At 30.6% G+C, this 23,813-nt stretch overlaps 3 protein-coding genes and 1 long non-coding RNA gene across 4 annotated transcripts; 2 read left to right on the forward strand and 2 right to left on the reverse strand.

The window, feature by feature from the left end:
• Positions 1–390: 390 nt before the first annotated feature.
• LOC105121972 (RING/U-box superfamily protein) lies at positions 391–3,790 on the reverse strand. The gene is made up of 3 exons (XM_011020862.1): positions 3,417–3,790; positions 2,625–2,683; positions 391–1,694 (listed from the first exon to the last, which is right to left on the reverse strand). The coding sequence occupies exons 1-3, from the start codon at positions 3,693–3,695 to the stop codon at positions 536–538; spliced, it is 1,497 nt and encodes a 498-aa protein (XP_011019164.1). The 5' UTR covers positions 3,696–3,790; the 3' UTR covers positions 391–535.
• A 1,094-nt stretch (positions 3,791–4,884) lies between these two features.
• On the forward strand, positions 4,885–5,478 carry LOC105121974 (uncharacterized). Its single transcript, XR_841633.1, has 2 exons — positions 4,885–5,318; positions 5,354–5,478. It is a non-coding gene; the product is annotated as an uncharacterized LOC105121974 (long non-coding RNA).
• Positions 5,479–5,487: 9 nt separating this feature from the next.
• On the reverse strand, positions 5,488–8,863 carry LOC105121975 (mitochondrial uncoupling protein 1-like). The gene is made up of 10 exons (XM_011020866.1): positions 8,753–8,863; positions 8,549–8,652; positions 7,808–8,026; positions 7,628–7,706; positions 7,351–7,484; positions 7,169–7,267; positions 6,978–7,082; positions 6,642–6,716; positions 6,046–6,132; positions 5,488–5,789 (listed from the first exon to the last, which is right to left on the reverse strand). Exons 2-10 carry the CDS (start codon positions 8,630–8,632, stop codon positions 5,754–5,756), a joined length of 918 nt encoding a protein of 305 aa, XP_011019168.1. The 5' UTR covers positions 8,633–8,652; positions 8,753–8,863; the 3' UTR covers positions 5,488–5,753.
• Positions 8,864–16,763: 7,900 nt separating this feature from the next.
• Positions 16,764–20,234, forward strand: LOC105121976 (chaperone protein dnaJ-like protein). Its single transcript, XM_011020867.1, has 7 exons — positions 16,764–16,884; positions 16,977–17,162; positions 17,389–17,461; positions 17,918–18,249; positions 18,503–18,644; positions 18,887–19,012; positions 19,592–20,234. Exons 1-7 carry the CDS (start codon positions 16,863–16,865, stop codon positions 19,974–19,976), a joined length of 1,266 nt encoding a protein of 421 aa, XP_011019169.1. The 5' UTR covers positions 16,764–16,862; the 3' UTR covers positions 19,977–20,234.
• The last annotated feature ends 3,579 nt before the right edge of the window (positions 20,235–23,813 follow it).

Here is a 23,813-nt window from a genome sequence, read left to right on the forward strand (position 1 = left end):
TTAAAAAAAATTAATCTTTATTATTTTGATTATTATTTATTTTATTTGAGATAATTTATGAAATTATTTTTTTTTCAATTTCATTATTATTCAATTTTTTAATTTATAAGATTTGTTTCTCATTATTTTAATAAACTTGAGAAAAATAAAACATTAATAAATTATTTTCCAATTTATTTTATATAATATAACTAAATACTGGAAAATGTTTTCAAGTTCATTTTTCATAACACTACCAAATATCCATTTTCAATTTTATTTTCCATAACACTATCAAATATCGAAAAATAATTTACTTTTCAGGAATTTATTTTTTCCAGAATTCATTTTTCAAAAAAAAATAACTTTCCTGCGAACAAACAAGCTAAGAATTCCGGGGGAGAAAAATACACATAAATAACGCCCATAATAGAGAAAAACAAGTACAGGCAGGGGATGAAGCAAAAACTGGTAGGATATATAGGCATATAGCTGGTCCAAGCAAGAGTTCCCTAAAATTCAATACAAGGTACAGCAGCAAAACAATGCAATTTCTCTACTCCTGCCCACTTCCAAAACCATCCCGGTTCTCATGCTGCCATCCAAAATCAGGCCCCTCATGGCCCATATCCCCAGAATAATATTTACCCCGTTTGGACTGTGACGCATGAGGCAAGGGGGGCGGAGGTGGTGGTGGATGTTTAAAGGGCTGTGGTGCCAATATACCTTTGCCATCTCGATGATCCATATTACCAGCATGTATAGCTTCCATCCCCTTGTTGGAAGTGGGTGGGGGAGGAGGGACCATTGGTAGAATTCCTGGATTTCGCCCATAGTCTCCTTGATAAAATGCAATATTTCCCTGAGAATCTGACGAGTTTGCAAAAGCATCAGGAATTCCCTGGCTCCCTGGTGCTGGTCCAGAATTCCAGGGCTGAGAATAATTTGCCATGAAATTCATACCACCTGCTGGGCCTGGTGGGAAGCCCAACAAAGACCCTTGTTCTGCTCCACCATCTGGTGCTGAATCTGGCCTGGCCATCTGACCCATCTCATAGGGTGCAACATAGAATGGCTGAGCTCCCTCAGTTTGGAAAGGAGGAAGACCAAATTGAGGAGTTAATAGAGGATTCGAATTCATTGGCACAACAAAGTTTGATGGTTGAATGGAATGCATAGGCGGGTATTCAGGCATGGGGGTCTCAGATACCATTCCCTGTTGCTTGTCTGCAAACTGGCTGGATTCTTGCTGTGGATGACCCTGTGTGATCTGTTGAAAATGACTCTGTTGGACAGGTCGGTCAAACCCTGGAGGATGGTTATTATTTAGCTGAGGCTCCGATAGGTAATTTTGGGCTTGCCCAAAATATGGTGGTTTTGACATCATTGGCCTTTGTAGTGGTTCTCTAGGCTGCTGCCGACGAGCTTTTTCTTCAAAATCAAGAAGCTGAGAACTTGAACCAGGTGAAATAACTGGCCTTGGAGGAGCTCGAACAGTGGAATCTGATGCTGTTGGTTGTTTAGTACTCTGAACTTCATACTCGTTGCCCTCATCTTTCACTGCATTTGGTTGCAAAAGGTCAGCATGGCTATCATGAATATGAGCTTCAAACTCAGAACTCTTCAGGAAAGATTTAAGACAATGAGGAGCTGCACAGATGAAGATCCCCTCCATCATTTTGATTGTCTGAATCTTCTGAATACGTTCATCACAACTGTGTTCCATGAAAGATCAGAAACAGATAGTGAATTCTTCATAGACAAGGTAAGAATTTGAATATAGATTGAATTAATGAACCTTAGAAAAATTGCTCTCTTTTGTTAAGTCTACCCCACATAACTGCAGTTATAGTAGCATAGTTCTATATTCTCATCAAGACAATAGCAGGCAAACCAAACTAAGGTCATATAGATATGCCAATAGGAAACAGAGATACTGGCAGCTAGTTTAGCATCAACAGACTTTATCATCCTCCAATGTTTTATATACATGCGAGAGTCACATCATGTAGATGAAATAAAATGAAGAAACAACTATACAACACCAAGCATATCTTCAGGTTTGCTGCAAGAGGAACTTGAGGGGACCTGCCCTTTGATGGCAGCATGTACGGATAAAGATATTAGCAGTTGCTAGAGTTGCAAATTCACAATTAAAGCATAAGAAATAAAATGTTCTCACTCTCTCTGTCTCTCTCTCAGTTTGTGTGTGTTGTTCTTTTTGGAGAAAAGGGTTGTCTCTTAATTTTTGGCTCGGTAAAACAGTTAGGGATTTTTTTTCAAGGCTGAAACTCAACATAAATCTGATTTACAAGACACTATAAATTCCAATAAATTCTGATTGTGGTCGGAAAAGGTAGAGGCATGAAAAACTGACATCTTGTAATGATTCACACCTAGTTACTAAAGAATTAAAGGAGTCTCAACATAAATTCTTAGAAGCCTCCAGGAATTATTTCTCAGCTTCTCACATGAAATTAATTGATCATCACTCTCTGAGAAAAGAAACTCAAAATCACATTTCAAAATTCTGGAAAGCTACAAAAACATCTTCGCACTACATGTATCGAAAATCATATATTTCAGTGGCACTATACAACTCGTAACTTTGTTGCAAGTATACAAAAGATCAGAAATCTCCTTACAGATAGCATATTGAATCGCTCCTAGCACAATCAAGACAGAAAGCATGCTCGCAAGGACTCTGCATAAACATAATTTTGTTAGCTCCCACATCAAGCTCTTAGAATAACTACACGACACACAGAAGTATCTTATCAAGCTATTATAATAACACTTCTAGCATTAAACAGAGGATCTTGGATTAATATGCACAAACAGATGTGACCATTTGTTCCGGGGCACAGATTGCACTGGAAGGAGCATTGACAATCTGTGCTTCGTACTGGAACACAGCATTAACTTCTCAAATTCATGGTTCAATATAGTAGCCAAACCATTTTGAGTGGCTCTTCATTCAACTTATTAACAATGACTGCGACCTCCACCTACCTACAATGCTTTTAGTTTTCAAACATCCATTTAACATTCCCATCTCCACTGCACTTGTTTTATAGTCCCTTTAAAATTTTCATTAATAAGAAAAAAAAAAAGCTTCAGGACACACAAAAGAAGAGCACGGCAGCCGTCAGCCAACACTTCTGCTCCGACTAGTATCAATATCAATACTACAAACCCGAAATGTATATTCAGATGGGTGAATATCAACATAATTTAGCAGCCAAGAATCTCGAAAATGTTCTAAGACTATATTACCCCCTACCATGTTTCTTCAACTTTCCCCTTTCCATAATATTCAACCATTTCTTTATCTAAATTCTCCATTCAGTTTCGATTAAATTGTTAATTCCTAATTATTGATGTCACCAAAAACATAAATAAATAAGACAAAACAGGAACACTCGAAATTAATTTACCAGGCGACCGTAGATGGCAATTGGGAAATCACAGCGGACGCAAAAATGGACTCGCTCGCCAAGCTGACGCCGCGATCTGCGGCCCACAGTCTTGACAATGGTAGCAGCGGTTGCACTCCCAATGCCTTTTGCTACGGGAAGATCAGCAAGTACAAGGTGGTCTGGGCAAGCAACCGTCACTGTTTCTGCCGTTAAGGGTTTCACGACCGCCCCTCCTCCACCACCAGCAGCACCGCCGCCACCAGTTTCTGATGATGGCTTGCTAAGTCGAATCAGCATCTTTCCACCAAACCCTAAACAATCTGAAATGATAACTGGGATTTTTCTTCAATAGGGAAGGAGGCTCTTTGTATTCTTCTTTCAGTAATTGTAAACGACGGCTCGTGTCGATTCTCTTTGTATTCTTCTTTGAGTAATTGTAAACGACGGCTCGTGTCGATTTAGAGGTTGCAGCCACTTGTCGTCTGCCAAGCTAATTAAAAAATAAAAACCTCTTATCATGTGATGAAACTAATATAAAACAGTTATTACATTAATAATAAAAAAAAAATAAACGAGGATCCACAAATCCTAATTACACAACTAAGAACAAGTCAGGGAAATCATGAATATTTATTCTGAATTGAAATCAATCAGACACCAAAAATTGTTGAGCTTTTAAGAGTATTGTTATTTTTTAAATGTGCAAATAAAATTAAAAATACACAAAAAACCTGGACAAAAAACCTATTTTTTAGCTTTTAAGGGTTATAAAGTAATTTCACTATATAAAAAATATAAATTTATGAAATTATTCCCGATTAATTGATAAATAACATTTTAATCCCTGAAAAAACAACTCTATCTCCAAAGCCAAGATTATTCAGTGCATTGAAGTATAGTTAATATACTGTTTAAATTTACAATGTTTTCTCACATGCTATTAAAAAAAGATGAGCCCTTTTAGTTTTTTTTTTTTGATATCTTGTCAACCAGCCTGATGTGATGTGAGTTCTTGGAAACAATTGCAAGGAGGGTTACAAGGTGTTCGGGATAATCTAAGGTGGTCAAAATCTGGGCTATTTGTACAAGGCTCATATTTAATAAAATATTCTAAAAATAAATAAAGTATATTTATTAATTATACTTTATAAAATAAAAAGTGCCGTCACGAAACAAAGAATTCCAAGTACAAAATAAACATTGCCTGAAGTCCCAGTTATTAGATATATATAAAAAATAAAAATAAAATTCTTTAATATTGTAAAGAGCTACATTTATAATTTTGTTTAAGACCACCATTCACTTAAGCCTACTTTGGAGATAATAATGTCCTCTGGTTTCACGAATCAGAAAGATCACAAAGGATAGGGATTATCAAATCTATGATTTAGTTTTGTGAGATTTTGAGTGTTGTTGAGGTGTGAGATTTGGCGTTCATGGCAGAGGAGAAAAGAAATCGCAAAGTGAAATCGATCTATTTCTGGTTAATTAATCTGATCAGTGTGTTTTCATGTTATAATATTGTTGTACACAATTAATCAAGAAGAAACGAAGTCCGTGTCAGGAAGAATGGGCCAAAACTTAATTACAGATTACACTTGATAACAATCCAGACTTATGTAAATAATGGGCTGTTTCAGATATGAATGGATCATATAACAGAAATACCCACAAAATCGTAATATACATCCATCAACACACTTGATTGTGCTATTATCAATAGAGGAACAACTTAATTTATAAAAAATAAGTAAAAATAAAAAAATCCAAACACTGAAATATCATCATCTTGATCTGTAAAGAGCTTGCCGATAAAGATATGTTTATGATTTATATCCAAGATGTGAGGAAAATAAGCAATCTCCTTGGATAGAGAGATTTCTTTGGAGGAATGGTTCATACTGAGGTGGTGCTGCAGAGGCCTGAGAGGGACAGTTGCATTTACATTTGCAGAGGCCTGAGAGGGACAGTTGCATGAAAATGAGAACCAGGGAAGAACATCAATGCCTCAAACCCAAACTAGCTGGAGAACGATAAATTTTGGAAAAATAAAATTGAACATAAAAAAGAATTCTAGCGACATGTAGATAAAAAAAAACAAGGCAACAAGTTCGTTCTATGATAATTCCAAGTTCAATCCTTTTACGAAAAGGAAACAATTAGGACCCAAGAAGGCAAATCAAGAAGTATGAAAAATCGAGTACCAAAAAATTATTTCAAAGCTTTTTTGAGTTACTATGATTTCCCTTGCAGGACTCCTCATCTAAACAAGAGAAATGACAGACGAGGAACTTATTGTTATAGGGACTACTTCCATCATCCCCATGCATTGTAGCTTCGCCATCATGTTGAAGCTCAAGATGATTCCAAGTTTCTGACAAATTTCTTTGCCTGAGATAGTAAAGAAAAAAAAAATATAGTGTTAAGCCACTAAAAGTAATTAGTAAACAAACAACCAAACGTGTGCCTGCTGAAAATAATTACATAAAATAATGACTGAATATGTTTGAGACACCCGCTACCTGAAGGAAGTTGAAAACCGGTGCGCAGGCCAGATTATTAAAAACACCGCAGAAATTGAAAGAAACCAAGCTATTAAAAAGGAGAAACAAATACCAATTGGAGAACGAATTTCTACAACTTGTACCTGCTCTAAAGTTAGAAACATTATCACATTCCAAGATCCCAGCCTTCCAAAATTTGGAATAAAGCCCTTATAGAAAGCGAGCGGGCCCTGCAGAAAACATCATATTCTATAGTAATTTGCTCTAATTACTTGCACATGTAGATATGTTGAAAACATAAAATGGCCTAGAATATTCATACGAAACAAATGCTTCCCCTTAAAGTTAAAAGCATAAGCATATGCTAGAGATGCTAACTAGTTTGCTAAATTTCTTTTATTAACTAGTAAAGTGACATCTGAGAGATGATAAATTAATAATCAATTTTGATTATGGTATGTATGGAACAAATATGATAGGGCCGTGTCATCGTGATTTTATCAACTTTTCTATGTGCTGGCAACTAGTAAATGATTATTTGCAAACTTTTAGCATCCCTAGCATTACTCTAAACATAAATGTTATTTTGGATAAAATAGAATCTAAGATGCAATAATATACATAAAGTACTTGTACTTAGCTTATGATATAATTAATAGTAAACCTATTAACATGTCAATGACAACTCGTCTTCCTTTCCAGAAGAGAGATATATAAATTGAAAGGTAACCAATCATACATCATTCTTCAAAGTCTTGATGAAACAATCAAGTGTGCTTTTGTATGCAGAATCTCCCATCATTCTCGACTTGACCTGCAACAATAAATTTAAAAAAACAAAAAGCATTAAAACGAGGCATGCAACTGAAATATACTTGGCAGGAATATAATAAACAGGTCATTGACCCAAGAGGCCAGGAGAAGTGGGAATGTAAATGAACAGACTAGTTCATAAACAAAGGTTGCTAACTGCATTGTAGATGCTGGTTAATTTTGAACTGGTTATAATTTGAGCACATATTGCATATAATATCCTTATGAAATATTAGTGTTTATACAGATATAGACAGTTTACCACATCCACTGGGGAACCGATAGAAACAGCGAAAAAACCAGCTCCCAGACCAGCAAAAAGATGAGTGACAATATTATCTGTGAATCCAGGAATTTTCAAAATTGTCTGCATTGAATAGTAAAATTAGAAATAGTACATAATATTCTATGCAATTGTGGAAAAGGCATCAAATTGTTGCATATTGAGTTCACCTGCTTCACTTGATCATAGCTGGCCAGTTCAGCAGCATTTATAATAGCATTTCTTGCTACATTGGGTCCAATCCCAGTCCAGAGCGCCCCAAATCCTTCCTGAAAGTTAGAAAACTGGGTTAAAACAGACTGACTAATATAAAGGCTACATTTTTCAATTGTCTTTTTCTTCATTTCGATACCTGTCTCACAATCGTTGAGTATGCATTCAAAGCTCCAGAATAGCGCCTTGGTACACCAGGTGGTAATTTCCCTTCAGCCTGAAGTCTAACTTTCACAAGATCAGTTGGATTTGCCACAGTGATTCCAATGGCACCTGATTGATGAGAGAAGTGCATCACCAACACGGGAAAAAGAAAAAAGCAGGCATCCAGCAATTGTATCAGAATCAAGAATGTACATATTAGTAGACAAATTTTTCTTTCAAGTTATTTCTAAACATTGGCAAATTAAGCTCACCGGTAGTAAGTGCAGCAAGAATCTTCTTGGTCAAAGGAACATCTCCAACAAAGTCACTGCCCACATAAAAGTTCTTAACCTGACAACCATCGAGTTTTAATTGTCACAATAATCAGCAATCATACAGCACATAATGAATTAACTCACTACTTCACGATAGAAGACCATTTAGAAACCCACCGGCTCGTATAACCCAATTCTTAACCCTCCAAAAACACATTGTCGATGCAATCCAGGTACAATTCCTTTCCAAAGCGCTGACAACCCTTCTTCCCTAGCAATGGTAGCAACCGTGCCCAACATACCCCTGTATTTTGGCAAGGCCAATCCATCCCCTGCAACAGCCGACTTTTGTAACTGCAGCCTAACCTTTGCAGTGTCCAACGGAATTGTGCATATCTGCATTCATAGACAGTCAGCCTTAATAAGCTCTCTTGACCAATTATAAAACTTAGTCATTGCTCATCTAGGATAATAAATAAAGAAAGCGCAGTTCCAACAATTTAACTCAACAGATATAGCCTAAAAAAGCATAATTCAAGATACAATCTGTATGAAAAAATGATTGCCCAGTAACCATTGATTTCAATTAACATAATTAAACTAATTATTATGGATGATAGGATAAAGGAACTAGATTCAATTTAAATGGAATGAGTGATTTGTTTTTTTCAAAAAAAAAATAACAGCAAGTTTTTAACTGATGATAAGAGTGATATAAAAGAACAAAACCGTGTTAAAGGACAAAGATGTAGCTTTCACTAAAATATAAAATCTTCATTGAAAATCTTAATTTCGGATTATTACATTAGATTAGCTCAGATGTCAAAATCTTTTAAACAGAAAGACACGATTAAATCAACAAGACAAAAGCATGATCATCAGGAGCAAAGAAATGGGGACTAATTCATGTATCCTTACCTCAGCCAAACAAGTGGCAAAAGCACTACTGGCAAAAGTTCCGGCGAAGGAGATATCGGATTTACCTTTGGAATCGGCCACCATCTTTGCTTCAATTATTTTAGCTGGAGAGAAAATGAGAAGGAAGGAGGGAAAATAAATAAAGGAAGGGGAAAAGGAAACAATGGGATTCGTGCAAATCGAATCTTGGGAAAAGAGACCAACCAACTCGAGCCAAGCCGCAGGTGGCGCAAATGGTTCTTTTTTGATTTGTCTTGTTCACTTCTGCTATTCATCGTCATCCCTCATTTATTCTTTTGCACCCCACTACTCAATATTATTCATAGTCTGCTACACTCATATTAATCTAAAAAAATTAAAAATTAATTAAAAAAAAAACAAAAACAAAAAAAATTGATCAGTATCTTGCTGTGTGAGAGTAGTCTGCGTATTGGAATAAGGATTCCATATATATATATGTTTTATTTTTGCTATTCAATTTTATTTTTTTTCAAATTCCTTCTTATACATTATATTGATAGGAATTTTGGGTTATCACGTCCTACAAAAATATATTCAAGACTTAATTTGATGTTTGATCTATCAGAATAATATTTAATCTAATTGTTTGGAAATGATTAAAGCTTTGAGAATGAAATCAAATTTGATATTTAAATAAAATATAGCCTTTTGTCCACTTTTTTATTGTTCATGAGATTGTTTTTAAATTTAGTCCCTAGAGTTTCTGCATTTTTATTTTTTGGTCCCTTTAGTCCTTAAATTTTTAATTTTAATTCAAAACTTTATTTTGCTTGTTTTCCAATTTTAAGCTTTCATTTGACCACTTTTTGGCAATATAAAAGAACGATATTGATATTGATGTTGATGTTTATGATTTTTATTTGAAAAGAGAAATATTATTTAAGTATTTCTATCTTTTACATTGTCGGAATGGATATATTGGGCTTCGAGAGTTCTATTTTTTTATTTGTTTTTATTTTTTGATTGATTAAATAGTGATTTAAGGTTAAATTCGTTGAGATGGTTTTAAGTGTTTTTCAAGTGAAAAATAATTAAAAATTAGTTTTTTTTAAGATCCTGACTTTCCAAATACCTTTTTAGTAGTTGGATTTTGCAATAACAAACAACATATTCTCTGCTACTAAAAATAATATATTATCTGTTTTTTATATTTTTTAAAATGCTACTGTTTATCCAATTAAAAAATTAAAAATAAATAAACTCAAATATTTTAGTTTAACTTTACAAACCCACGATGCGTTGTGTGATTTTATAGCCCCGCGTGCATGACCTTCTTTGTTGTGAGTCAAAGTCTAACACATATAGCCCATGCGTTTTGGCTCATCTTATAAAGTTTTTTTTTTTTTTAATTAAAATCATTTCAAATAAAATAATTATATTTTTTTAACTTTTTCAAATAAAATTATAATAATTAAAATTAAAATTTATGTTTTTGGGATATTATTTCATTGAATAACATTTAATTTTGAATTTGTTTTTCACAGAAGACAATGATTACGTGGTTTTTTTTTATATAATTTTAGTGATTATTTATTTAGTTATTATACATGAATATGCATGTAGATTCTTTTTTAATATTTTTTATCATGAATATTCTATAAAAATGAAGTTCAAGTCATTATAGTTATTGTTAATATATTTTTTAATTGCTTCTACTTTTCATTCCATGAACTATTTAATGAACTATTTTTTTATAAATAAAAAAACTTTTTATTGTCAAAAAATGAAAAATTGAATGAATAAAAAAGGATTGGAAAAAATACATCTTTTCTCTATTATTTTATTCATTATATTTTCTAAAAATATTTTTTTTATTTTTATATAATTAATTAAAAAATAAATTCTGAAAAGTTTCATTTCACAATTAAATTTTCTCTTGATACTTGAAAATACGTTGAAAAGGACTCTACATTGTTTTTGTTTCTTTATTTTATTTTTCGTTAGAAAAAGTTAATCCAATTTACAAAGGGGCATGAGTCAACTTACTATTTACTACTATTCTTTCTCTGCATGATACATGGAAGTTTCATTTTAACCCATTATGTTATTAACTAAATAAAAATACATTAGATTTATCTATATTGAATATGAATATGTAGTGGCCTTGTATGGTGTTTTTTTTTCTAAAACAAGATTATTTGATTTTCTTAACTATAACTTTTTTAGCTATAACATGTAAAAAAAAAATATTTTAGTTTAATCTCTAATTCTAGATCTTTAACTATCATGTCATTAACATTCAATAAATATAGCAATTAAAAAAAACATTCTTGAATTCATGATGGTAGCTTCTTATCTTCAAGCAAAAAATATATGCAAAATCTAAAAAACTATTTTATCTCAATAATAGAGAGAAGTAGAGAAAAAGTTTTTAGCTCGATGTGTGTGTGTATTTGTAAGTTGGTAGTCATATATATATATTATAAATAGATCAGGACTCATGTCATAATAAGAGTACTTGATTATCCTTCCATCAAAGATAGAGTTTTCAAGTAATAAACTCTTAATTTTTTATTGTTTTAAATAAAATAATTATTATATGTGTGTGAGTGTTAATTTTAAATAAAATCATATTGTTTATTTGAGTCACTTAATGACTTTTGAAAGGAGATATTTTCTATGTTATTTCACTTAGATTATATACACAATATACAAGAAGCTAAGAATCGTAAAACTAAATACGACCAAAATATTGTTTAAATACTGAATGAAAAATAGTGCATGAATCATAACAGTTTTGTTTATGTGTAAACATGTATATCCTACCATGTATTACAATGTACAATCTTTACACAAACATGTATATCCTACCATGTATTACAATGTACAATCTTTCATAAATAAATTTTATTGGGTCAAATATCCTAATAGACATTATAGGAGCAAAGCTGTAAGCGCACTTATTTATTGACAATCAACTAGTTATTAAAAATAATCAAACATTTAAATGTACCAGGCCAATCTTATGCTCTCTGTATTTTTGGCAAATTCTTTAATTAAGAAAACTTTACTCTACAATATCTTAGAAGATAACATGTAACTTTTAGTTTCTTATAGATATCTTATAACTTTTTTGGTGGCTTTTCAATAAGCAATTCTTGGATTACTTTGATATTTGTCAAGCATTACTATTGCAAATGTTATGCGAGACCTAATACATACCTAGACATACATCAAACTCCCAACCAAAGATACATAAAGAATGTTTTTTTATTTTTTTATTTTTCAAAGCATTTTTCGAATATTAAATTAGATTAAATTTACCATCCTTCACTATAAGTATTGTATTAGCTTTGCATTCACTCATCTTGAATTTATCTAGAACTCTTTTAGTATAGGCCTTGTAAGATAGACCTAATATCCTTTTAAACTTGTCTCTATGAATCTATATGTCAATAACATAATTGAATTTACTCATATCCTTTATTTCAAAGTTCTTTGACAAAAAAATATTTAATATCCTTTAACAAAGCTTATATCTTTCGTTATAATACCTAATTTAATCCAACAAATATTTCATGAAAAGTCTAGGAAATTAGATTCATAACTCATAAGGATAGTATAATTACCTTTCTTTTTAAGCCATTACTTATGTTTTAGATAATATTTCTACTTGTGTCCCCTTTCCTTGTAGAAAAAGCAAACCATTATCTTGCTTGATCTAACATGTTTATATCCTTTAAAAAGCACCTTTCTCTTATTTTTTTATTATGTGTTGTTAACTTATTTTTCTCTTATTTTCTCATCTTTTTTTTTTTCTTTACGAGTGTTATAGTTAGCACTTTCATGATTTTCATGTTTTATCCTCTTCTTTTTTTATATATACACAGGATTAAAATCTCATTAACAAACCATTTTTCTTTATGTGTATTATAAAAAACCTTGAGTGGTTTATACTATGGAGGGAGAGTGTTGAATATCAAATAAATAATGAAGGATTTACAAATATAAACTTTCAAAGAATTAAGTTGAACAACAATGTCTCTTATTTTTATTATATCTTCATGTACACTTTTTGATATGTAATGTTTCATTATAGACAAGTTATCCATAAAGATGTTAGCCAATGCTTTATCAGAATTAACAAATTGTTCTTTAGGAGCCTTCATGTAGTTCTTGACCTTATTGCATCTAGGAATTAAGTCTCTAATGCTCTTACTAATATGAGCCTTTATAAGCATCATATTTAAATAATTGGATCGTTATCACATTTCATATTTTATTCTATATATGATGAAACTTAATTTCGTTAGCATATATGGCTCATCCACAAAAAATACAAGGTCTAAATTTGTACACCCTAATATTAAAAAGATTTTATCCTTTAATTTTTTTTTTAAATCCCATTCAGAGAGGGAATATGAGAATCATTGTTTATACAAATATTAAAAGCAGCTATAAAAATTAAGAATTTAAATAACATTTAGAAACAACATAATAATATAAAAAACCATAATAATTTTAAAAGCAAAATCTAAACCTCCAAGCAAATAGAAACGTATTCTATGATAGAAACGCATTCTATGCATAAGATTTGCTTTATTAATCATATATATTTAATAGCTAAATCTAAATATTATTATGGGTAGATGTGCATTAAACATTATTATAGGTAGATATGCATTACTGTATAAAATTATTAATTATAATTATTTTAAAAATTTATTAAATATTCAATGTTATTAAGATTTTGTTTTTAATAGCAATGGTATTTTCTTAAATACATTATTACAATTTTAATCTATTTATTTATCTCATGAATTTAGATTTTTATATTAGCCCAAGTCTATGTATTGATTAGATTTAAAAAGATAGGCTAAAAATTAACCCTATTAGGTTATTAGGTCTTTTTAGCCCAGTCAAATTTCTATAGGTTTTAATTAAATTAAACCCAAACCTAATTAATTTGAGTTTTAACTTATACCTGAAATATAATCAAATTAATTATTTTTTTTATTATTTCTATTTAGTTTTAATTCTAGCCCAATTTAATTTTATTAGGCCCATTAATCAATTATTATCAGCTCTAAACCTTAAACTCAATAACTTATATAAAAGATCTAACCTAACCAAAATTTTAATTAGCCAAACTTTTATTTTAAATTAGATTTTCATCCAAGCCCAAACCAATTTTAATTTTTTCCAAGATTAAAAATCATACAACCTCTTGAATTTAATTAATTTATTATGACCTAAAATTAAGACCAAATTAAATATATATAAAAAATATTTCTTCCCTTAAGCTTTCTATTCCTTCATACCCCTGGAATGCCTAGAACACTGAAAATCAATTTTAAAAAAATTCTAAACATGTATTGATTTTGTTTAATAAAAATCCTAGAAAGTTGAAATGAAATCATATAATAATAAGTACAATTATCATAACTCGTGAATAAATTTAATTTTGAAATTTCTAAAAATTACCATCCATAAAAGTTTTCTATTCAATAAAGAACTTTTAGGAATAATATTACAACCACATATGCGATATTCATAAAATATAGATGACAAATTAACTACATATGGCTGGAGAGACATCACAAAAACAGAAAAAAATGGCTAAAATCACCATCTTATATTATTTTCCTTTAGATTTTAATAATAATAATAATAATAATTTTTTTAAATTATTTTATTGTAGCATATGGTATATCTTGTTCCTTCATACCTTTGAGATATTCATGTTGTATCTAATTGGTGACTTCTTTAGTTGTTCATGGAAAGGACATGGGTTCAAGTCTTAATAGTCACGTAATAATATTTTTCAAGCACTGTTACAATGGCATTGACAGTAGCTCAGCAGTGAGTACTCATCTCAAAAAGGGGTTTAAATCTCAAAGACCCCTTAATTATTTTTTAAATTAGCTCTTATATACACCTAAATTTCAAATCTCAATCTCCTCACATATCTCTTTTTAATTTCCAAATCTCACTTTTTAATCACTGAAGTCTAATTCTCTTAGTTAATTTATGAAATCAATGTGCGGGAGTTTAAAAAAAGGTTTGCAGTTAAAATTTCCATCTTTACTATTGTGACGAAAAAGCAAATAAATTTAAGCACGACTATTTATTTATTTATCTTATTGTTCTAATGAGAAATTGAATAATCAAATAAAATCACTAAAATAAATTCTGAATTCATAAAATTGGGATTAAAAATAATATTTGAATGGAATAACATGAAAGTTTCAACTTGGTTCTTTATCACAGTGTAAAAAAAATAATTTAGTTTAATTTATAATTCTATATCTTTAACTATCATACTTTTCACTTTTAATAAATATAGCCGAAGCATTTAATTTATAAAAAACATACTTGAATGTATGATGTTAACCTTTCTTGTCTTTAAAATAATAATCATGTTGTTGCTCTATGCAAAATTTATAAAATTATTTTATTTCTGAAGTCTAATCTATTTTTCTGTAAATTATGACTCGATGATAATCAAGTACATGTATTTATAGACAAGTCAAGACTTGTATCTTAATAAGAATAAAGTTTTAAAGCAATAAAATTTTAAACTATTGATTATTTTAAATAAAATAATTATTATGTGTGTGTATATTATAATTTTAGATAAATTATATTGTGCATTTGAGTCATTTAATTACTCTTTAAAGAATATATTTCCTATATTATAATCTACTAGTAACAAATCTACTGTATCTTCTAATGGATGAAAAAGGACGACGATAAAATGATAGTTACTATTCTTTATCACTAGCCGTTGTTCGGGTCATCAAGAAAAAAAGCTTATCCACCTCTGTTGAGGTAATCTAATGATAATTTTGTGATTCGAGAGTAACTTTTTGTAGTAAGCTGTAACTTACCCGTTGGGTGCTTATTCACGAGCCATTACGTACAAAGTTTTCAACAGTGGTGAGGAAGCCTTGGCTGTAATTGGTTAGAATGGGCAAGCAAACAATGCAGGTAGTTTGCGAGGATAGAGCAAGAAATTATCCAGAATCTCGTCGATATTATAATCCTGGAGAGAGACATGGTTATCTACTTGAAAAGACATTCGGGAAAAAAACAATTGGCACTTATCTTGAATGAGTTTCTTGCTTGTGATAATGTCTTTTAAAGGATTTTTTTAAAAGAATTTTTTTTTATAATATATTAAAATAATATTTTTTAGAAAAAATTATTTTTATAATTAATACTAATTTAAAAATATTAAAAAAATAATTTAGAACAATATATATACATAGATGATTGCTTTTATTATAGATCATGAGTGCTAATTATTAAATTAGTTAATATATCCACGGGCATTTTAAGCTCGTTTATGAGGTAGGGTGATTTTTAAATTAGTTAAATTACATGTTTTAATATTTTAAAAATTATAAATTTAATTTAAATTTAATAAAATATTATGTTAATTTTTATTATGTATGATAATGAGTTATGAATTGTTATATTTAATGAATTGTGATGTGTGTTGATTTTTTTAATTGTGCTGGGGAGATAAATTGAGAGTTGTGTTTTTGAATTGTGATACATAAATTGTGTTGTTTTTTTAAGACAAAAAATTGAGAATATAAAAAAAATTGTCATAATCATTTTTTCAAAAAAATTATATGCTTTTTATCTTTTTAAAAAAATTATATATTTTTATCTGATTTACGAGTTATAATATAAAACTTACAACTCGTGAATCATAAATAAAATTTATGATTTACTAAACATCATTTTATTTTATATTTTTTTTATTATATATAAATATACTGATATAATAAATTGAACTGACCTTATTTATATCATCTTTCAAATAATTTAATTTTAACTTTTTCAGTTAAATTAATCACATGTACAAAACATTTTAAATAGCTTATTTTTATTTAATTATTATAATGATTTTTTTAATATTATTGTTTTTTATTATTTAATTAAAATAAAATTAATTTATTATCCAGGTATAGCTATAACTCAAATTATTTATTTAAAACATGTTTGCAGTAATTAAACACCATAGATAAAAAATAAAAATAAAAATACAGAACCACAGTGCAACGCAGGCCAAGATCTAGTTGTTACTGTATGTTGTCTGCTTACTCTTATTTACTGGAGGGAGGAAATGAAACGGTACAAAAATTAAAACCCGCTCAATCTGTGGGTCCGACCCGGCATGGGGACCTTATCTCCATGTCAATTGAATTGGAAGGATTGACTTCGATGCGATTTGGTTCCTTACCAGCTAAGAAAAAAATAAAATAAATAGAGGGAGTAAGTATTGGTTCATATATAATCGATCAATCGCCAATAATTTCCACTCTCTCAAAAACAATCGATCATGGAGGAACCTCTGTTTTCAGGTACAAATTAATTCCATCGTTCTCTTTGTTGTATGAACTTCTATCATTTCAATATTATAATTTACATAAGATTTCTGTTGTGTGTGTTGAAGAAAACAGGAGTGAGTTGGGAGAAAGCGAGAAATGGAGCTCCTATCAGTACGTGGGGAGAACCGGTTCGGTATTGCCCACCGCTTCAGTCAGCGTCGATGAAATCCGGTCAGCTGCTGCCTCTTCCGATTATTACCCGCCCTCCATTCATGCCGCCTTGCTCACCTCGCCTGAACCCAATCCCAACGGTATATATATACATATATTTTCAGTGTATGGAAATTACATCACTAGTTTCAATTTCCCTTTTCTATCTTAGCCTAAGGTTTTATGCAGTGAATTCAATCGTGCAGTCAATTGTTGTGACTATTTATTTATTTATGTATTGCATCACATGATATCTGTCTTTTGGAAGTTAAATGCATCCATCATTATTTCGATCATGAACGGGAATATTCCTTCTTTCCTGGGCAGAGCAAGAAGCCATTGTTTATCAGGGAGGATATGTGGGTGGTGACTATGGTGGATCGACCAATGAATTTCAGAGGTATAACAAAACCTTTTTACCCGATTTGATATGATAGATTTTATTGGGACTCATTATATGTATGGCTTGCTCGCTTGGTTCATTACTGGTTTGGGTTTTGCATTATTAAGCTTGTAATCCTCTATCTATCCCCGTTATTTTCCCTTTTCACTTCAAGGATTTTACGCTTTCTTCTTATAGCCTCGTTTTGTATTATGAAAATACTAGCAAGATACGACTCGGAGAGTAAGTTTGCACGATACTGAAGAGGTCAAGAAGTTCTTATTTGTCTTGTTATATGTCATGCAGTATTAACTAACTTTGTGCCAATCCATTCATCGTTGTAACCTTACATTTTGTTTTTATGAAATACAGATGCGAAGATCTAAAGGGAAGTAAGAGACAAAATAAGTCTGTTAGACATCATCTTTACCTTGGGTATTTAATTTCACTGTTGATTTAATCTCATTTTTACAGGCAAATATTGGACGAGGTTGAGATTCGAGAGTTGCTCATTGATCATGTTGGCCATCGTTGTTGTTGGGGAAGTCGTCCTGCTCGGACCTGGAAGATTCATGCTGTGGAAGACTGCAATGTCTATATAGGATCTCTAGAAACTTTCATAGAGGAGAGGGAAATTATTAGAGAAACAGAGCCGTATCATGGTGGGAATATTGTTGGAAAGGATACTGCACCTGAACTTGGCGTCTGGGAATTGGATCTAAGATCTCAGTTCCCTGTGCTCTTCATACCTCATAAAGAAACAAGGACCAAAGTTCCTCATTCTGAAATTGTTGAGAAATGCACAGGTATGCACGTTAGTATGTTGGAATAAAGGACTCTTTTGTGTTTATGCTATAAAATTCTTGATTCAGTCTGTTAGAAGTTATATTTACCTAGGTTATTTACTTTCCCTGTTTTCCTGTACCTCTTTTAGTCTTATTTTTGTGTTTTCCAATTGGATAATCTTCTATCCATGCTGTGCAAGAGGCATCTGTGCCCGTATTTTAAAATTTCAGCTATACTGCTCATTTCTTACACAGCTCTACTAAACATTTGCAGATTGTGCTGGGAAGGGAGATATTGTATGTACTACATGCAATGCCAACCAAGAGCCTGGAATTAATAAGGAGAATCAGATGTTTGATTGCCCAACCTGCTATGGAAGGGGTTTGATCGCTCATAGAGATGGGTCTGACACAATGTAAGCTGTTTTTTCCCATTCCCGATCAGGTTATGACTTGTGATCAAACTTTTAATGTTCTTGTTGCACATTAAATTGTACAATTAACTAGCGTAGAAATTCTCAGTTTGTTGTCTGAGTAATATCCAGTCTGATAAACTCAACTGTTGGTGCTGGAACTAATAGCTACTAACTATATATTTTGTAATGATGTCATGTTTAACAAGGTTGTTGGCTTTGCTCTTACTAATTTTCCTCTATAGATGCACAAAGTGTTCTGGAAAAGGGAAAATTCCCTGTGCAACATGTGGATCTCGTGGGCTGATAAAATGCAAGAAATGCATTGGAAGTGGCGGTCTTTTGTCATGCAATATGGCCATTGTTAGGTGGTACGTATATGAGTTTCTGCTGATATTCTCACTGCCTGTAAAACTTTGATGCTGATGCAATTTCTTTACTGTCTGAACTTTCTCGTCTTTGTTTAAAGAGGAGGCCAGCGTCTTCATTTTTAGTCACTGTTTTATGTTTCATCAACCTACAGTTTATGTTAAAAAAAATAAAATCTTCAACCTTGCCAATGGAACAACAATCACTTTTCTATTTTAAGGATAAATAATTGTTTAAGTTATGAATTGACAATACAACTATTATCATCATATCTCATGCCATAAATTCATCTCTGCTGATGTGGTTCCTCAAAACTAAAAATATCTTAAAGCTAAATCGTTCGAAATGTTTTGTATCTTCAGGATTCTGTGACTAGCAACCCTTTTAGGTACTGCAGTGACATTACGTACTGTAACCTTACAATTACTTATGCTACAGCATGTATGAAGTTTCCTTGGGTGGCATGAGATATTTTCAAGGTTTTGTTACTATGGCATGTATATAATAACTAGCTTCCAAGTATGCATCTATCAGCTAAGAATGATTTGTGCTTATAATGGTGCAAACCTTGCTATTAACAGGAAGACCCTTTCAACTCGCAAAGTTAGCGCAACAAGTGGGGCAGCATCAGTTCCAGATGAAGTTTTTCATAGAGCCAAAGGTGTCCAATTATGCAACACTCAAGCACATCAATGCAGCCCGGCATTTTTCGCTGACTCCTTCTTTCTCAATAAGTTTTCATCCGAAGTTATTGCTGAGAGAGCTTCTGTACCTCCCACTGCCAGGGTCATATGTGAGAGGCATGCCATTTCTGTTGTGCCAGTGACACGCGTCACCATGGCTCATCGTGATCGTTCATTCAGTTTTTACATTATTGGTTTTAGCAGGGAGGTATACTTGAAGGACTACTATCCTTCTAGGTTTTGTTGGGGGTTATGCCCTTGCTTGGAGTGGTTAAAGTTGTAATTAGGCGTGTCTCTTAAATTAGAGAATGTGGGATCTCTGATTTTGTATGCTTCCTGTGTTTGTGAGCTTGTTTTCTTTTATGTGTGAGAATAACTAGCGGCTGTCCTATCTTGAAGAGATATTTTTATCTCAGTATTTTGTTGTATATTTTATGTTCCCCGTTACTGAAATGAGATATACAGATCGTGAAACATATAAACTCCTTTCTATTTTTAAATTATCTATATTGATCCTTCCTTGTTTTAAGGATCTTGCAGCATATAAACTTCTTTTTTACCTTATAATCATTCACAATTGATCGTTGCTCATCTTATATCTTTCTATTTTTAAATTATCTATATTGATCCTTCCTTGTTTTAAGGATCTTGCAGCATATAAACTTCTTTTTTACCTTATAATCATTCACAATTGATCGTTGCTCATCTTATATCCTTGTTCACACTGTCTTTGATTTATATAAATCTGAAACAACCTAATCTTTACGTAAGTCTGAACTTGTACCATGTCAGGGTTGACTTGTTCTTCCTATCAGATATACTTTACCTCTTTTTAGTTATAATATTTGTGTACTTATTCCCCTTTCAAATATCCTTTTAATAGCTAGTTTGTTTCTCAAATTAAGAGTTAATGAGCAACTAAAAAGCTTTGACATCTTTATTTACACTTTTGTCAATTAGTTTCCTTGGTATAATTTAAATTTCCAAATTTTGAATTTTCTCTCTATTTAAAAGTCCTTTAAGTTCTTTTTTATCACCATACCTCTCTTAATTTCTAATTGCTTCAAACTCTTCTTCTTAGACCTCTCAATGCTTAGAAAAACCACCAAAACTTCAATAAACCCTAGGCACAATATTATGGATGAAGTTTCAGCATTTCTCTTCCCTCGAATGGTCAAAATCCTAGGTATCCACCAAGCTTCTTACCTTTCTTCTTACAAGAAATTCTTCTATCATGACTCGACCTAACTTTGGATGGAGTTCTATTGTTTTAGCCCTCTTTTCATCTAGATACCAACCTTTAACCATATTTTTGGTCCTGTAGTTCATCGAAATCCTGATTTTCCTGAAATCCCACATGTAAGCAAGGATGTGGCCATCAAAATTCATAATCGTGTTATTCCTTTTTGTTTCATCCCGAAAAATCTCTTAAAGTTAGTTGGGAAATATATCTTAATCATGCTCTTCTCTTAAAATAAAACTCAGACATAAAAAATAACCTTTTATGACTGAAAAGTAGCTAATCAATTGTTTTCTTTCTATTTTATAGTTTTTTAGTGATTTTCTCTCTCTCATATCTGAAACTGAGATTGAAAAATAAAAAAATAAAGTTTTGGATTAAAATTAAAATTCTAAAAATCAAAGGGACCATGAAGAAAGATGAAACTAGGTGGACTAGAAGGCACTTTTATAGCGTGGATTTCAAACTAGACAAGCTATTTTGCTGTGTTTTATATTTTAATTCTCTATCTTTTAATTGTTTTTTTCTATAATGAATTATAAGAAATTACCTTTTAATTTGGTCAAAAAAGATGCAATCAGAAAAATTAAAAATTAATAACCATAATAAATAAAAAACAAAATAAAAAAAAACCATTGCTCCAATTCACAATGAAATGTGAAAGAGAGCACCATAAATGTATAGTGAAAGGAGCACAATGCATCTAAAGTGAAAAAGCTACAGTAAACATCTTACATGATTTAATTGTTTTATATAATTAACAATTAAATGGAGGGGGTTGAGATTACCATAACAATATAAACAATCACACTAAATATAAGAGTTAACTTGATCGACTAATAAGTAACCTGGTGTTAGAAAAAGAGGAGAAATTACCCCCTTAATATTTTAGATTTTCTACTTTAGTCCTTATGCGTTTTATTTTTTCCCAAGTATTTCAAATAAAAATACTTCAATTCCTCCAATAATTTTTTTTTTTTACTTATAACAAATTTATCCTCCTCACTAAATATCTATAATTTTGCCACTTACTATAAATGAGCTCAATTCCACGTAAATGTAAAGAACTGAATTCATAATCTTGCCAAAAAATACATTATCAATGAATTTTAGTCATCATTTTCTTTTTGTGTTTTGGTGTGTTTTGTGTTTGATTTGAAAAAAATATCAAATTAATATTTTTTATTATTTTTTAATAATTTTGATGTGCTGATATTAAAAATTATAAAAAAATTTAAAAAATTATTTTAATATTTTAAAGTGAAAAATATGTTAAAATATCTTATGTAGTTATGCTATAACAATATCTCAAGAAAAAAATAAAAAATTAATAATTATAATAAATAAAAAACAAAATTAAAAAAAAAATTGCTCCAATTCACAGTGAAATGTAAAAGAGAGCACCATACATGTATAGTGAAAGGGAGCACAATGCATCTAAAGTGAAAAGGCTACAGTAAACATCTTTCATGATTTAATTGTTTTTATATAATTAACAATTAAATGGAGGGGGTTGAGATTACCATAACAATATAAACAATCACACTAAATATAAGAGTTAACTTGATCGACTAATAAGTAACCTGGTGTTAGAAAAAGAGGAGAAATTACCCCCTTAATGTTTTAAATTTTCTACTTTAGTCCTTATACGTTTTATTTTTTCCCAAGTATTTCAAATAAAAATACTTCAATTCCTCCAATAATTTTTTTTTTTTACTTATAACAAATTTATCCTCCTCACTAAATATCTATAATTTTGCCACTTACTATAAATGAGCTCAATTCCACGTAAATGTAAAGAACTGAATTCATAATCTTGCCAAAAAATACATTATCAATGAATTTTAGTCATCATTTTCTTTTTGTGTTTTGGTGTGTTTTGTGTTTGATTTGAAAAAAATATCAAATTAATATTTTTTATTATTTTTGAATAATTTTGATGTACTGATATTAAAAATTATAAAAAATCATAAAAAAATATTTTAATATATTTTAAAATGAAAAATATGTTAAAATATCTCATGTAGTTATGCTATAACAATATCTCAAGATAATCCATCTGGATTATGTTCTTTCTAATTTCCCTTTAGTTTAAATAGAAATCCAAAGTTAAACTTAATAAATGTCAGAGTTTATTTATTATGCATTACAGAATGAAACTTAATAAACAAATTTTTTGTTAAAGAAATAAATTTAATTAGCTCTTGAACTATACAGCAATTGATGAATCAGTCCCTGACTTTTAAATTTTGCTAGTTTCTCTCTTACCTTTTTTCATGTGGGCTTGCGGCTGTTAAGATTAAAGGAGCATCTAATATTCAACTAAATCACGCGCGAGTAAACATTGTCTGTTATAAACCAAAAAAAAAAACTATATATATTGAAATAAATCAAGCACATTAATCTTATACCGATTCTTACTGTAATTTAATTCAATTATATAGTTAAATTTAAATTTAATTGATAAATAACTCAAATTAAAATGTTTGTAAGAGATAAAACTTAATTATTTTTGTTTTTTATATTACTTTCATTGCAGAAAAAAAAAGGTACATGGATAGCTTTTTCATTGTCTTTGCAAAATGGCAATAGCTAGTACGTGCTGTGTTGATATTGCTCAGTTGCTCCTATTCAGTTGTGATTGCCCAATACAAACAAATTTTGAATTTTTTTTTGATGTTGGTGTTTGGCGTGCTTGTATATATTTTGAGTAATTATATGTATTTTAAAATTAATAAGTATATAAAATTTAAATCAATAATTTTTATAAATTAAATTTAAAATTTAATCAATTAAATTAACAAATTTCGTATGTTTAATATATTGAAAAGAGACTGCATCCAGCGAAAACTGAAACTATCTCTTTTTTTTTTTTTCCTG

This window comes from Populus euphratica, unplaced genomic scaffold (genome assembly GCF_000495115.2).
Source record: "Populus euphratica unplaced genomic scaffold, PopEup_1.0 scaffold46.1, whole genome shotgun sequence".
NCBI lineage: Eukaryota > Viridiplantae > Streptophyta > Magnoliopsida > Malpighiales > Salicaceae > Populus > Populus euphratica.